The sequence below is a fragment of the Calliphora vicina genome, chromosome 3 (genome assembly GCF_958450345.1).
Source record: "Calliphora vicina chromosome 3, idCalVici1.1, whole genome shotgun sequence".
In the NCBI taxonomy this organism is placed as follows: Eukaryota; Metazoa; Arthropoda; class Insecta; order Diptera; family Calliphoridae; genus Calliphora; species Calliphora vicina.
This window is the reverse complement of record NC_088782.1, coordinates 95,966,377-95,983,704: the sequence shown is the minus strand read 5'-3', so window position 1 is coordinate 95,983,704 and position 17,328 is coordinate 95,966,377. Positions and strand designations below refer to the sequence as shown.

Genomic DNA, 17,328 nt, shown 5'->3' with positions numbered 1-17,328 from the left:
TTTTTCTGCTTCATTTCCTTTAACAAACACAAGTTCGTTCTATTGTTGCAAATACACATATATACACAAACGGACCAATGCTCTTCTCTATGCATCAGCTGTTTCCTTTTATTTTTATTTTGTTATACAGCGGTTATTACTTTGACATCTGACTTCAATTGAATTGAAATAACAACAATTGAGTTTAATATAAACTGAACGATTTTATTGAAAACTTTTACCTCCACCAACATTTGGACACTTCAGTGAGATGAGATGTGATGTTTTTATTTTTTTTGAGGTTTATATTAGAAATAAATGTAATTTTCCATATACATATTGTTTTATTTTTATTATTGTATTATTTTCGTTTTAATTAAATTTTTGTGTGCAATTTTTATTGCCTTTTTTGTGTGAATGTTTTTTTTTTAATTTATTTGTTTGTTCCTCTCTCTCTTCGTTTCTTCTTTTAGCCATTACTCGTTACTGGTTTAATATTGTTGCTTTTGTTGTTGCTGATACTCCTCTGTATCGTAAACTTAGTATAAATGACTGTTTGACCTTTAACGGTGGATTTTTTATCGTTAAATGCTTTTTCGATTTCCATCTAGAGGGGGTTTTTTTCTTGTAGTCCTCTCTTTATACTTGCAACGAAGAGTAATAAAATTAATAAAGCCTTTTTTCTCTTCAAGTATGTAGTGGTTTTTGACAGCAATTCTAGTAAATAATTTCATACCTAAAGTTTTGACATAATATGTTCAAAATAATGAAAAAAATCTCATAACATGACTTGTTGTTCGACAGCCAAACATATGTCGAGTGTATGTTGGTCATAAAACCACCAAGAATCTCATTTATGGGTTATAATATGAATGTGAGTACATTCATAAACAAAATACTCAAGTTTTCTTTTTCTTTTTTTTTATTATAATTTTTATTTAATTTTCGTTTAATAAACAAACCGTCAGCCACCAATAACATGATTATCACCATCATTATTATCAGCAGCAGCAGCATCATCATCATTGTCATTCTTGTTTCTCTTTCTCTAACGACGCGTCGTCATCTTTAACAGCAGCAACAATAACAACAAGTCACATCTAATAAATGTGATGAAATGTTGAAATCTTTAAAACAAACAAAATATAAAAAAAAATAATAAATAAAGAACAATTTTCATAGATGAAGGTTAAACAGACGGAAATAATATTTTTTTATTTTTATTTTTTTGAAGCAACACAACAAAATTTATAGTTTATGGCTTAAAGTATAATATTATTTAATGGTCAGTTGGTTTTTTATAGTTTAGATAAAAGATTTTAAAATGAGACAAAGAATGAATTATGAATTTTTATTATTAAAGCATCAAATACCAAAATTATGAAAACGATTAATGAAATTATAAACAATCAGCCATTTAACGGCCTAAAGCTACATTTACACATCAGTTTCTCTTTCACGGTTCACCCAAGAAGGGATTTTGAAATAAGTGAATACGGCTCAGTTGTTTAATTCAGAGTAAAAGTAGTTTAAGTAAACTTCATATTTGACTTAATTGGAAAGCGAACATGCGTGTTGAACCACATTTTGCAAAAACGTTTCGCTTATCTCGTCAATATAGCGGCGAATTTCATCTTTCAGAACATCAGTTGTTTGTAGTTTGTTCACGTAAAGCCGGTCTTTCAAATGCACTCCAGCGGCGTTAAATCACAAGAACGAGGCAATAACCGCTACATGTTTAAACTTTTCCAAGTTTGTACTAAATTAATGGCAAAGGATGACAGCTCAACTCTTGATATTTCATCATTTGACAGCCAATTTACTTTATAACCTCAAATTTGTCCAACCTGTATATCTATTTCGACTGTTATTTGGATTCTGTAATCTAATGCAACCATATTTTGCTCTTCGTTATGAAACAGATAGTTGATGGATCTAGGTTGGATTATACCAAGGACGGTTCCATTTTGACCCATCATTCTTAAAAAATTCGGACAAATCAGATGAGGGGTATATTGATTTTGTCATTCCGTTTGCTATACCTCGAAATATTGGTCGTAGACCCGCTTGATGGACACGATTGGGCCTAGAGGGCAAGACTTAGGAAGATGAAATTTTCACAAAATAATTGCTGTTTATCAGAGGATTACTTGTTTTCATATGGAGTTTGACATTCAGTTGATTGAGAGTTTGGTAATGTGAATTCGCTCCAATTTAACTGAATTCGCCTGTTGGTATAATATTTTGAATTTTTTAGCGAAATTTTAAACTTTTTTAAATATTAATGCGAAGTTTTATTTTTTAAACCAAATACAAAACTACTTATAGCTCGGCCCAAAAAACTGATTTTGTGGGAAAAATAAAAAAATATTTAAAAATCTGTATATTTATTTTTCAATAAAAATTTTCTTAATCTTTATATAAAAATTAGCCCCAACATTTATGTTTATATATTTTGAAACATGTCCCTTCTTTTAAATTTCAAATAATCGGGGCCGATGAGCTAAATGTGATAAAAATCAGACAAACATTTATTGCACAATAACATTATTGACCTTGCTGAATAAAATTATGAATTGAAAATTATGTATCATCGTCAAAACATCGATATGATGTAACAGATTTTGACCTAATAAAAAGTTCTGTAAACAAAAAAAAACACCACAAATAGTTGGTTAACAACAAAAAATGATGACAGTGTAAACGCTCTACACATGTGTCATATTGAAGATTTCTTTAAATTGTCATTTACATATTTATTATTATTTTCTGTTTTTGTTTACTATAATTTTGTTGCTATTTTCGTTATATATGTACCTACATTTTTTTGCATTTTATTAATAGCATTTTAAAATAAAAAAAAAAATATGCCCATCATTTCTGTTTTAGAAAAAAAAAATATTTTACACATCTTTACGTGGATATTTCCTATTGTTAGTCAGTCATTGTCATTTGGCCATTTGCTTACTTACTGGTGGCGGCTCTTTCTATCTCTCGAAAAAGCCCTATAAACCAAAATACACATTCAAAAGAAAAACCGAAGAAAACAACACAACATAGCAAAATCAAAATGAAAGTGTCAATGTCACCTGCTTTGCTCATTTATCTTCATTAACCAAAATGGCAGTGAAAATAACTCACCAATACATTTACATTTACACACTCATACACCTAGCGTTACACATACACAAATTACACTAGACTATATTACATATAAACATATCGTCAGCTGGAATGCAAAACAACGTATCATCAAAAAATTCGAAATAGATTTTTTTTTGGGATTACGTCTACTATCAAAAATAACCAAGTTAAAACCAAAATTAAAAATAACGTATCTTCATGATTTTCTTAAACCTTAAGAATATTCAAATTTGTTTTTTAATAAATTGAAATATTTTGTTTTTTCTTTTGAAATTTGAATAAAGTACCTTTTTTAGTTTAAATAAGTAGTTATTAACAATTAAAATAAATAAAAAACTCCTAAAGCTTTTATTTAAAATAAAAAATATATTTTCATATTTTCCTGCAAATTTATACGTTATTTTGGTTTCAGAGAAAAACAATTCAAAATAACGTAAGACACAACAATGATTTTTTTTTAAATATATTTCTAATTCAGATTTGAAAATTTTGTTTTAATATCTCAAGTAGTTTCCATTTTATATTATTTCTTGCTTCTGCTGTAAACTTATGAAAAATTACGTTATTTTGCATTTTAGTTGACGATATGTTGTAGTATTTAAATGATGGTGTGATTTCTTTGTTGTTTTCAAATTTTGTGTTTTTTTTATATTTTTACTTTGATGCTAAAATTCATTCAGATGATTTCTTTAATTTTATTTCTAATACACCTTGTTTGCTTTCGGCGCTCTCTACGCTCTAAAACACTGGCGAGTGTTTAGAAAAATTCACCAACGTCATTACGGGTTCCTGTTATTCTTTCGAAAACCATTCGGGATTCAGCTCATGCATACAATTTTATTTATTTTTTTTTTATAAAAAAATTTGATGTATTTTTAATGAGTTTTTGTTGATTTTTCATTATATGTATACATACATATTTAAATAAACATAGTATAATGCAAAAATTAAGAAAAAATACAATGCAAATATTATACAATAATAACAAAAAGTGCTAATTAATCAAAACAAAAAAATATATGAAAGAATTAAAAAAAAATACATTTAAAAGCCTTCAAAATTGTTATATTATGATAAATAAAAACCTTAGAATCTACGATTTTTTATAAATAGATGACTGATTTGGTATTTGAAAGCTTTAGTTTGTGTCATTTGTAAACGATTAATACAAAATTTATGTGTTTTTGTTGTTGTCCTGGCATTATATTTAATCTCAGCACTTCATCATCTGCTAACACTTGTATTGCCACCTCTACTACACCTTTATCGTCTAATACAAACTCTCCCACCTCGTCGTACACAGTTACAGACCCAAACGTCTTAACGTTGACGGGCTGTAGATTTATGGGTGGCGTACTATCATTATTTTCTTCTGCACCAGCAGTTGCAAGCAGTTCTACAAATGCGTTGCACAATTTTAACCATAAATCTAGCAACACCCCCAACAGCAACAGCAACAACAACAATAACTCTTCGGCAGCAACAGTAACAACAAGTGATGTGTCATCATCTTCAAATGTATCACAGATGCGTCAACCACCGCAACAACAATACCAACAAAAGCAAAATACGCATATTTCGAAAAATCAGCAACAGAAACAACAGCAACAACAACAACCAAATAATCGTCGTCATCAATCGCTGACGAGTTATATGCTGTTTAACGGATTTCACATGTACGCATTTCATAAGTATATGTTTGTTTGTTTCTTATTCCTCTCTTTCTCTTCTGCTCCTTTTTTCTGCTTCTACTAATTTCGCTGCTGCTGCTTCTTGTTCCTTTTTTTTGCTTTTCTTTATTATATGGTTCCTTGTATTTGACAGTTGGCAAGCGATAAGTAATTATAGAGATTTGTTGGATTCTTTGCTTATTTTTTCTATAAATTGTTGCTGCTTTTATTTTAATTATGTTTATTCTTTGGTTTTTTGCGCTTAATTTAACCTGATAACAAAATACAAATGTGTATACAGGCCTAAATTTTTTTCAACATATAGAATGCGAGGAATTTAATATGGCGGTATTGATTTTTTTTAGTGTATTCTATTTTAGTAAACAAACAAATAATGACAGTTTTACCTTTATTAACCGTTATATATAAATATGGCATTCCTTTGTTTAGTGTTGCCAATTTTGCTTTGTTGTTTTATATTTGCTGATATATTATTTAAATATAAAATTTAAATTGTCAAGTAAGTGATGAATCATGGGAAATTTTTGTCATTCACATTCTTTAATGTTGAAGGAAATTTTATTTATCTTAATAAATACTGATGGCCGAAAAGTGATACTAACTGTTTATGATCAACACTAACAACCTCAAAACGGACTAGGAATTGTTTTCATATAGGGTCAAATTTGTAGTAAAGAAATATGTATTTGCAAAATAAATTGAAATTGGAACCTAAATTATCAACTGATTTGAGTTCTCCCAATTTATTTTATTAAATTTTTGAGTATTATATTGCGTTTTTTGCGTTATTTGATTTTTCTTTATAATGAACAAAATCTTATATTTTCCTGAGTAAAGTATGGAATCACAAAAGGGAAGGATACAAATAAGAGTCGATTTATTTTTAAAATACTTAAACATCTTATTTTAAGTAAATATTTATTTATGGTACACCAAAATTCTATAAAAATCCAAATCAATTTTTCAACACAAACCAACAAAAGAATATAAGTAAAACAATTGCCAAATAATATTTGTTGTTCACTGAAAGTAATTAAAACGTTTTTTTTTTTCAAATGTTTGTACAAACACTTTATGACATTTTTATGACAAGCTAAAACTTAAATGTCCGAGATCAGTTGGTCATAATATGACTGACATACATTTGAAAATGCTATTAAAAATTGTATATATTAATCTTTACACAATTTTTATGAAATATATAACAAATTTAATAATTGTGAATTCAATGTACTCTTTATATTTCTGTAAATTTCAACTGCAATGCCAAAAATTGTTATAAATTACAAATGATTAGACATGTAGCCAAAAAAAAACACACAAATCCTACATATGACTATAAAAAAAATATTAAGTTTGGCGCACGCATGGCAACCAAATTAAATATTTATTTATGGGGTGGGGAAATTTTTGTTAGAAGGTCTTTTACAAAAACATAAAAAAAAAATTGTTCTTTATAAAACAAAAATTCCATACAAATTTCTAATTTGTTCTATATTTTTAGAGAATATATTTTTATACAACGAATTATTGGAATTGCAGAAAATAAAATTTATTATTTTCACATGTTTCCTAGAATTTTTTGGAATTTGTTATATTTTTCTGCAGCAAACATTTATTTTTAAATACACACAGACTAATAAAACTAAATTTTAACTATTTTTATGGCAATATCCATAAATTGTTTCCTTAGAATTTGGTTATTATTAATTGTTTAGGAAATATTGTGCAAACAAGAAATTTTAAAATGTTTTATAGCATAAATATGTTTTTTTTTCTTAAATTAATTTGATTGATTTTCTTTCAATATTTAATTAAACTGTAAGTAAACTAATTGTTAACAAAATTAGCTTTAACAACAAATTTAAAATGTGCAAAATCTTGTTAGTTTTTTGTTAATAAATCAACAGTTCTTTAAAGAAATAATTAGTTAACTTAAGCTTTTATTAGATAAATGTTAGAAAAACATTAGATATACACTGAAAAAAATTAAAAATTTTCAATTACTTAGAAAATCTGCCAAAATATTATGAAATATCAACTGAGAAGGAAAATAAATCTTTGTTTTTTTAAATAAAATATGCTTTCTATCAAATAATTTTTCTAAGTGTTGTGTTAGTAACAACACAATAACTGTTGTTTTTAAAATTGATTTATTTTGTACATAAATTTTGTCGATTTCATCACAAAGTCGTAGTTTTTTTTTCTGTTTAACTTACCAACCAACAAGTCTTAACTATTTTTGGTTTAACAATATCTTAAATTGTTCATTATTTGTTACACTTTGTTATTGTATTGTTTTTTTTTATTATTATTTTGCTTCTTAAATTTTTTTTTGCTACACTAAACTTTGTAGCTCTGTCGCAACCAACAATTCAAATGTGTAACAGCGTGTGAAATTTAGTTTTTTGCCACAATTTTATAACACTCTTCTATTAAATAAAGTAAAAAAACACCTAGTAAATAAATAAATACTACACTGAATTTATCTATAGACAAGTAGTTGGTTGGTAACTCAATAATACCAACTAGTTGGCAAATAGTGTTAAAGCAGCGGAATTTAATTCTAATTTGCAAACATTGGCTATACTGCAGCAACAACAGTACTTTTGACAAACAACATGGAGTAGTAGCAGAGATGGAAAATTTAGTCGATATAGCTTTGTCCGTGTGTATGTTTAAATCAACTTTCCGTAGCCCCCAAATATCTTACCAACATGATTGATATATATCGGGAATTCTACGATGTATATAAGGCTACACAAAGTTGGACTTACAATAGGTCAAAATCGGGAAAAAAAATTTTATTTAAAATTTTTATATAAGATTCTTACTTGTGTTATGTTGCTTTATTTCCAGTTTAAATATTTTTGTTTTTAACTTTTTTTAAATTTTTAAAAACGTTTGTTTATAAAAGTCTTCAAAATCGGAAATTTTTAAATAACAATATGCTTTTAAAATAATTAGAATTTTCAAAATTGTTTATGGCAATACGAAATATATTTTAATAAGTTGTTTTTTTGTTTTAATAATTTCCATTTTTAAAACATTTTGTTGAATTTTGTGCATAAAAGTTTTCAAAATTGGAAATTATTTTGGAAACTTTTGAAATACCACTTTACTTACTTAACAAATAAAACCTTAAACCCTCGTTTACTTTTAAACTACAATTTGTAAACAAATTTTGCAAGTCTGTGTATAATTCCTCCAATTTTTGCAAATAATAAAAGTCATTGTCTTGTAGGTTTTTTCATAAATATTGAAAAAAATAATGAAATAAATACCTCACAGTTGTATTGCATAAATTTCAAATACATCATAATAAACTACAATTGTTTATTAAAAAATTAGCATAAATATTTGCTAATTTTTAAATTGTTAAATAATAATTGTCGTTGTATTTATATAAAACACAGTTGGTAACATACAAAATTAGCTACTTTTATATAATTTTAATTTAAAAAGCGAGGTACTTTAGACTTTAACAAACGATTTGATTAACTTGATACTTAGTAGCCGTACCCTCCCTCCGCATAACAATAACATCATCAATGTAATGCAATCACTAGCAACCACAGCCACCATTACAACAACCATTATTTATTACTAATTTAAATTTTATTTCTTTCCACTATAGTTTTTCTTAACTTTTATGGCTCAAGTCTTAATTTAATTTTCACAATTTTCTATTATTAAACCTTTTTTTCTTCTTATTGTTAAAGTTTGTGCTGCCTTTTTTATTGCTGTTGTTTTTGTTTTTTTCGTCTTCTTCTACTCAATGTTTTTTCCTTATGTTTTATTGTTATTGTTTTTATATGTATGTATGCTGATTTGTTGTTGTTACTTTATTTTTCCTTCATTTTATGGTATTTTCTTGGTTTATGTGTTTGTTGTTGCTGGTACTCTCTGTATTATTATTTATAGTATTGCCAAACCACCCACCCACTAGCAACTGTGTAAATAGTACCATAAAACACAACCTTGTAAATAACTACCTTTTGTAGTTGTTTACTACTTCTGCCACTACAATTGCTACACGTAAAAGAATACGTACAGCATTTTTTTTTAACGTTAACAATGTTTAAGTTTATTCCCTTAGCAATAAAACGTCTAGTTATTTATTTGTGTAATGTGAAAATTGCATTTGGGTTTTCTTTGAAATGTTTAAAAGGAATATACCTACCTACTACATATAATTTGTATAAAACTATTGTTTTTGATATTTTCCCTGCGTTTACAAAATCATAATTTTTGTCTTTAATTTCAAGATTATATAGTATGTATTTCTGGTTATACACAATAAGTTATTGTTTGCATTGTTGAAGGCGTTTTACTTACATTGTCATCATCTTCATTGTAATGATAATAATTTGTTAAATACAAATTTGTAGTTAGTTATAAATTATAGTCGCCATTTCTTAATATGGGTCACTGTAGCACACCATATCTATTCACATAAAGCCTTATTATTATTATTTTTACCCAAAAAAAACCCAAGAAAATTGTAAAATTACCATGTATATTACCACTTTGTTTTCTTTTGAAACGAAATAGAAATTTGTGTGTGTTTTTTCTGGTTAAACGAAATTATTGTGGTTTCAGAGCATTTTGTTCACTTTAATTTTCAATTTGGTATTTCGTAGTATGAAAATGTTGTGACCTCAATTTCTTTTAAAGAATTTGCATAAACCATAGTTTAATATATAATTACAGGAGAGAAAAAAAATACAAAAAAAGGCAAAAAATTATTGTTAATTTTGGTGTTTGCTAACGAAAAAAAAACAAAAAATCAAAGAAAAAGTAATTTTCAGTTTTCTGAAAAACTGTATTTGCAAGTGTGGTAAGGTTATACATATAATAGAGATTTTAGTTTTATTTTTATGAAAAATTCATGAAGGAATTAAATAAAATTTTGTAAGACAGCCGAAGGGTCAATATATTATGAAGTAGGGCTGTTTTCAGGCAAAGTACGGGTCCGATTCATATCATGAAATACATTTTTTTTTTTAACAAGTCCCCAATATATCTCCATTAGCTTTAGATCAAGGCAGTTTGTAGAATTTGCCTCTCTTGGTACAAATACTTTCGTACCACTTAAGACAGGATGCCAAAAATAATCAGTTTGACCACTTGAATAACCCTTTAATCACCTGGCTTTAGAATGTCATAACTTTTGTTTATATTTTCTCTAACCCAAAAAAGACATGGCAGTTATTATTTTAATCTCTATTTATCATACTAATTCAATTGTGTTTTTGTTTTTTGTTAAACAAAAGTTAAGAAATTTTATGTTTAACCTTTAACCCTTTTTGTTTGGCAACACTTGTATTAGAATTTATTAAATTAAACTACAAATAAGATTTGTATGTAGTTGGTGGATAAACAAAAATATTAAATTAAAAATAATTGGGTGCTAAACATCCCTTTTTTAATGGAGCAAATGGTTGTTAAGACAGAGTAGTTACCTAAAAGAATCCCAAAATTATAAAAAAAGGTTAACGTTTTTTTTATTGTTTGTTACTTTAAAAGAAATCGTTTTGTTTTAAGAAAAATTATGCTACGCCCTCATAATTTTCGTGTTTTTAACATGTCATTTGATAACAACAAAAAAATAATAATATGAAGAAGATAGTTTCTGTGCATATGCAGACATTTCACGGTTTTTGATTCAATTTCATAGAAATTAAAATGATTTTGTAGAAAATAGTTAAAATTAAAAAATGGGGGTTTATAACGACTTGAGTGATACTTTATGGCTGAAATGTAGTTGATTTTGTTGGAATCTTTTTACTCGTATATATAAAATATTTGATACTTTAGCAGCAATGATTTTTCTATTTTTCAATCTTTATGATTCGGTTTTTCTCTGATTTTCATTACAGTTTTAAATTTAAATTTTCAGAATTATTTTGTTATGAATATGAGGATAAGATTTTAAACAACAGATTGTTTTAATATTCATTAAATTTAATGATTTGGTATTGACATGTCATCACTGCTTTGATACTTTTCAAAAACTACTACATATGTATATATCATTTGGATTACTTAGAAGTGATTTCGTAATAACGTGATATATGTATAGGTACTTATTTATTCGTCTTTTCCTCATATTTTTAATACTTGTACAAAAAAAGTTTATAAATTTCACAGAAAACCCTAAAAAAATAAAAATTATCAAGTCATATCTTTCTCTAGGAAGTATATTTCTTTTTTTTTTACAAAATCTTACTCTGACTTTTCTTTAAACTTAAAACAAAAAAAAAAAAACATAAATTAAGCACGAACTAACACTTTTATTATTGTTTGAAAGAAAAAAGAAGAAGAATACGAAAATAACCCTGTTCATAAGCAAGCAGTCAGTCAATTTACCATACACTACGAGTATTTTAATATTTATAATCATCATCATGAGCGCACTGAAAGAAAAGAAACTTTCTTTTTTAAGAATTCTTAAAACGTAAAAATTATAAAAATACAAAAAAAAGCGAATTGTATGCACAAACATATTTGAGATACAAGTGAATTAAGGAAAACAATAACAACAATAAAAATAATATTGTATACTTGAACTTGCAATTGGTAACAAACACGAAAAAAAAAACAGAAACAAAATAGAAATAAAAATTAAACCAACGAAATGAATGTTTTGCATACGAAATTTGTTCGTTATTTTCTCTCATTTCTTTTTGATGAAATATATTAATGGTATTTTTATCATTAACGTCATCAGCAGCAGTAGCAACAACAAACATCAGCCCAAAGTACATCAAGTGCAAAAGCACTTTTAAATACAACTGTGTAATACAAACATACATATCTATCTAACTCTACATGTTTGTAGTTATGTTTGTGCTTTATTTTGCGTTGTGGAATAACTGAAAGAGAGAAAAGTCAAAATGTCATCAAGTGTCAAATTAATGTAAATGAAAGATAGAACCTAACTGATAATTGTACAAGTACATACTATGAAGTAATAGCAAAAGCACCAAGTGTCAAACACTATAAACATTTATTACATTTCCAGTGATGGGGGGTTATTAAAATTATGATAGACAATAAAAAGTTAGAAAGATGAGGAGCAAAACTACCGTTTGTTTGAAAATTCATTTAAACACACAACTAAAAAAGGTTGTATCAAGTTCAAGGTGATAAATATACACATTATTTGTATATGTTTTTCTCCGTTTTTTTGAAAAATTAAAGCTTATTCACTTCATTGTGAAATATGATGACAATAATTAAGATTTTTTTTAAACAAAGTGAAAAAATATTATCAATTTTCTTTAAGAAAAGGTTTATTATGGTATTTTGTTTAAGATCAGTTTTCTTTACAGCTTATGAGTAATTAAATAACTAAAAGTGCTTTGTTAAGTTGAACAAAAATGTCAAAGTTTTTGTTTGAAACTCTTAACAAAAAGTCAAATAAATATAAATATGTATGTAAATATTTTTATTGTAGATGAAGGGATTTTGGGTTGTGTTAAGAAAATGTTAAACAAATTCAAATGATTTACCGTTATGTAATAAAAACAATTGGCTAAATATAACAAAAATTTCCTAAAATAAAACTTAGTATATCTTTGTTTGGTTTGGTAATTATATCACTGATGAACATACTTTTTAATGCCTGCCCTCCGCATTACTTATTATTAGAAATCTACATGAGTACTTGTTCAAAGAGCCCTGCTAAGAATCAATATAAAGAGTGAGATCGAAAAAAATCTTAATATACAAAAATATTCATAAAAGAGATTTAGTGGTTTCTCTTTTGATTATTTTTTTATTTGATTGAAATTATTATTACCACTTACAAAAAAATATTATTTTTATAGTTCTAATCAATAGTGATGGAATTTATGAACCTTTTCCGGAAATCCTTCCGTTAAGGTTTTTTTAAAATGCTTTCTGTCACTTTGTTTGGACACCTTTTTGTGCTCTTAAATTTTCTTTTAACAAGAGCCCAATATCTCTCCACTGGCCTTATCTCCAGGAATGTTTGGATTATTTGCCTCTCTTGGTACAAATACCACATTATTGTTCTTGTACCACTCAAGACCTTGCTTACCATAGCAGGATGCCAAATCAGGCCAAAAATAAGTGGACACATTAAGGAGTCTTTTGAATGGAAGTATACTCTTTTAAAACATTCCTTGATATAAATTTCGGTATTTATAGAACCCTTTGTAACAAATGTTTGGCTTGTTTTACCGGAACTATATATTGCTTGCCATACCAAGAACTTTTTGGGAAAATTTTCGAAATTTGGGTCCTAAACTTTTCTACAACATCAGCAACATAAAAATATTTACCCGGAAGCTGCGAAAATTTTTCCAGAACATACGTTTCTTCTTCCATTATGCAGCAGGTATATTTTTTTTATAAAGATTTGACTTCAACTTCCGTGCTCTGTCTTTGGCCACTACATTTTTCAGGAACTTTTAGAGCCTTGTATGTTTTTAAAACTGCATTGACTTTAACTTTTCGTACCAAATAGTCCGAGTACTGAGCTAACCGGATGTGTTGGGAGCTCTTTTGAAAATGCTTTAGAAACATCATGTGGACCATTCCTTTCAGGGTTTCTATCAACGGACAAGTTCTCCCGACACTGTTTAGTAACATTGGAAACAGTTTGACGGCAGGCCTTTGATTGTTTGGCCACTTTTTTAAAGGATTAAGTTGGGTTTTGGAAAAATGTTTGTTTAGGTTATTTCGATCTCATTCCTTAAGAGGTATAATTTTGAGTTCTTATTTTGCGATCTACAATTTCCCATAGGTTTTTTGTGGGATGAAGATCTGGCGATTGAGCAGGAAATATTTTCTTAAATTCTTGGTCAAAACGTATGTTAAAATTAAGTAATTTCTACAAATTAGAAAACTGTTGAATTACAAATTATTTAAAGAGCGTTTCTGGCACGTTAATAGAGAATAAATTCAAAGTAAAAACTTTATAATACTGACTAAAATAATCAATTAAAATGCTTTAAATGTTTGCTAAGTGGTTTAATTTTAAGTTCTTTCAGGCAGATGATTTAACTAAAGTTTTATAATGTCAATTTAATTTAAACCACTTTTACCCGCAAACCAAATTAGTACATTAAGCTTAAAAATTTCTTTCTTTCTATGAAACATTATAAATATTGCTCATATTTCGCCTTGTATAAGTTGACATCACTTACTATAATTAAAAATTGTTGATTACTACTGACATTAACTGTCAATTTAGTTGATGATTTTCCCAATGTTTGTAATCATTAATCTTACTTACAATGATGTTTAGTTTTTTTTTATTATTAAATGACTTGAAGTATTTAAACATATTAATTTCGATGAGTATTTTTAAATTATTTAAAGCTAAATAAATCATCAATATTTATATTTAATTTAACAAATACGAAAAACACACATTTTTGTATAAACAAAAATTAATTAATGTGACATAATGTAAAATATAAACAGTTGTTTTTAATGTCAAAGTATCAACATTATTTATAAAATATCTCTCTCTCTCTCTGGTTTTAGTATTTTTCTCTAGGCCTGTTTAGTTCTTTGTTATTTTTATTAATTCGAACAAGAGTGTTAATTAAGTATAGATTAATACAAAACTCTAAGTTGTTTTTTATAGGTATTTTGTTGTTACTTTTTATTGTTATTTTTTTTTTGAGACAATTGAGAGCTCGTTTCTATGATTACGTTAAATGTACAATAACAAAAACGTTCTCTGAGGTTGGCCTATTAACACATTCTAACCAAAATGCAAATGAAATGCTAATTAGCTTTAGAAGGCATTAAATTGTAGAGTTAAGTTAAACTTTTTAAATACGACCTGTTTAGTATAAAGTGATGTGATCATAAACATGTTTTAAATACATACATTAATAAATATAATATAAATAAACAAAATAACATTGACAGGCTACCAACAATTTGTTTATAAAAAATATATATTATCGAATCATCATTGAATTTATTTCGATAATTGTTTATTTTATTACCCGAATAAAACGGTAAATGATATTTTAAACAAATTGCTAAATTTTTCGTTTTTTTTTATAATATTTGAATTGTAAATAAACAAGCATAATATAAACCTCTTAAACTGTCTAATTGGATTATTTGAGCTTTTTTTCATTTCATTTCTTTCTAATTTCCTAATTTTATTTGTTCATGTCAAATGGACATGTAGGTATGTACTCGTGAGTCTCATACTCGTTTATGTTGTAGTTTTTGACACTCGGTGTTTCAGCAACAATAAAAAACAACACTGTATTTAAAGTACGAGAGCAAATTTAAAAGTTCTAACAAACTTTTAAATTTCCCGGGGAATTTTTTTTTCATAATTCGGCTGAATATAAAATAAGAAAATACAAGTTTTATTTTGAATCAAACCAGCTTAACTATGAAACAACTTTTGAGATTGCTTTCGTCTTGCTGTTTCAGCAACAAGTCAGAATATTTAAATAAAAACTTATTTTTTCCAACAATATTAAAATTTGTGTTGTATAGTATTATTATTGTTTTTTTTTATAAAATTAGACTTTATATTTTGTGGCGATAAGCTTTGAAATAATCCCATAAATATTTTTGAAAAATGTAAATAAAATGTTAAAATGACATTAAAAACATGTAAATATGAATGAAATCACGCAATTGCGTGATGGTGTGATTTTATTTTATTTAATTTTGTTTGTTATTCATTTACAAACAACCTACCCCCTCTATATAATTCATTAGCCTACACAATTGTTGCTATTTTAAAATTGTTTGTGTTTTTTTATTAAACATGCAAATCTTAAAAAGTTTAGCTAAATTTATATTTGTATAAAATTGTAATTAATAAATGTCGGAAACTTTGCTTAGTACTTAAAATAATTACATTGAAAAATGTTTGTAATTAAAAGGAATTATTCTAAAGAACTATTTAATTATGATAAATTTCAGAAGCATTTATAATTTAAAGAATTTGATTTTGAAACAAATTTCTTATTTGCTGCGTTCAAATGTTTATAAACAAGAAAAATCCTTTTTTGAATTCAATATGGCAGCCTTAAAACGTTGATGGTCAATACGGCAACCAGCGTTGCCACTTTATGTGTAATTACACATATTGTGTGTAATTTTAACTTGGATGTGTAGCCCATATGTAATTGAATAAATGTGTAATTCATGTGTAATTTTAAATTCCAATTATATCCAAAATAATTTATTGTCAATGTATGTCTTCAATCATTTGTGGTATTGTTAAGATTTCAAAAGTAGCTATATCCTCTATTTTAGTTGATAAATAACAAATCCAGTATCTCTAAATGTAGGTATTCATATTTATTATATTGTACTCGTTTTTTATTCAGTATAATGGAATTATATGTATGAAGATATGAATCAAGATTGGACTAAATTAACATTAAGATTTGCAGAAAACTACGATAAGTAATTTGGAGATTATTGCTATGTTGTTCGCAATATTTTACAAAAATTATACAATTATTTACTTACAAGATTTTACTGGTAAAGTGTTCATTTACTTTTTCCCATTTTTCTCTCTCGTTATAATTTTTAAACTAATAGTAAAAAATATTTAACTTTGTCTAAATTAAGCCTGTTTGAAACTGAAAACAAAACTGATTTCATAGCACTTAGGCCCTAATTTTGTAAATCACGTCACCAGAAAAAACGCAACAAAATTCAGGCATTGATTAGCCATTCATAATTTAAAAATTTTGTATATAAAACAAAAACAAATTTTGTAAATTTTGTTTTTGCTATCCATATAAATATCACTTAGGTGACTTGAATTACAAAATTGGGTCCTTAATATAAATGAGGAAAAAATTCAAATTCGAAGGCAAACAGTGTGCTATTTTTTTAAATATGTATTGTTAAATATTTAAAAGAAATGTAACAATTTCCAATGGAACTATCTCCGAATGAACATTGATTAATATTTGTTAAAATCGTAATTGGGATTGAAAATTTCACTAAAAAGAGATTGCTGACTTTGCTTTAATAATTTCATATATCCAATTCCTGGATAAATTAAAATCTGCGCAAGTGAAATTGTCCATCATTTTGTCCATTGACACTAAAGTGATCGTATTTGTTCCAAACATCCCATAATCCACTGTGACAAACCGTTTGTCTTCATGTACGATTTAAAAATTAAAAATCTTGTATTCGCAATAGGATCACCTTTAGACCATTTTTCCTATTGCGATCACGAACATTACATGTGTAATTTTTTCTCGTATGTGTAATTTAGGAATGAGGCATGTGTAGTTTATAATTTTCTTGGTGGCAACACTGACGGCAACATAACCAAACAGCGAACCGTTATTCTCTCATTGTCTGTGTTGCCCATATTGCAAAAAGCTCTTAAATTGAAAAAGAACAATTTTTGCTTATTTTTTTATAGAATTTTAATGTAATGAAACGCTATAGGCAAATATTTGTACATAAAAGCGTAACTATTATTTTTAGCACAAATTTGTTAGATTATTATTGTTTAGTAAGAGTA

The 17,328-nt window shown here is 26.6% G+C and overlaps 1 protein-coding gene across 2 annotated transcripts in view; it reads left to right on the top strand.

Moving 5' to 3' along the window:
- Window positions 1-17,328, top strand: part of Mob2 (MOB kinase activator 2) — a 156,832-nt gene that overhangs the window by 87,818 nt on the left and 51,686 nt on the right. Inside the window, exon 1 of one of the 2 annotated variants that reach the window (XM_065505224.1) lies at window positions 4,243-4,799. The exons of the other annotated variant lie outside the window; for it this stretch is intronic. Within the exon in view, the coding sequence (XP_065361296.1) occupies window positions 4,300-4,799 (500 nt within the window). The 5' untranslated portion in view covers window positions 4,243-4,299. Of the gene's footprint in view, window positions 1-4,242; window positions 4,800-17,328 lie in introns of those variants that run through there. 2 annotated transcript variants of the gene reach the window in all.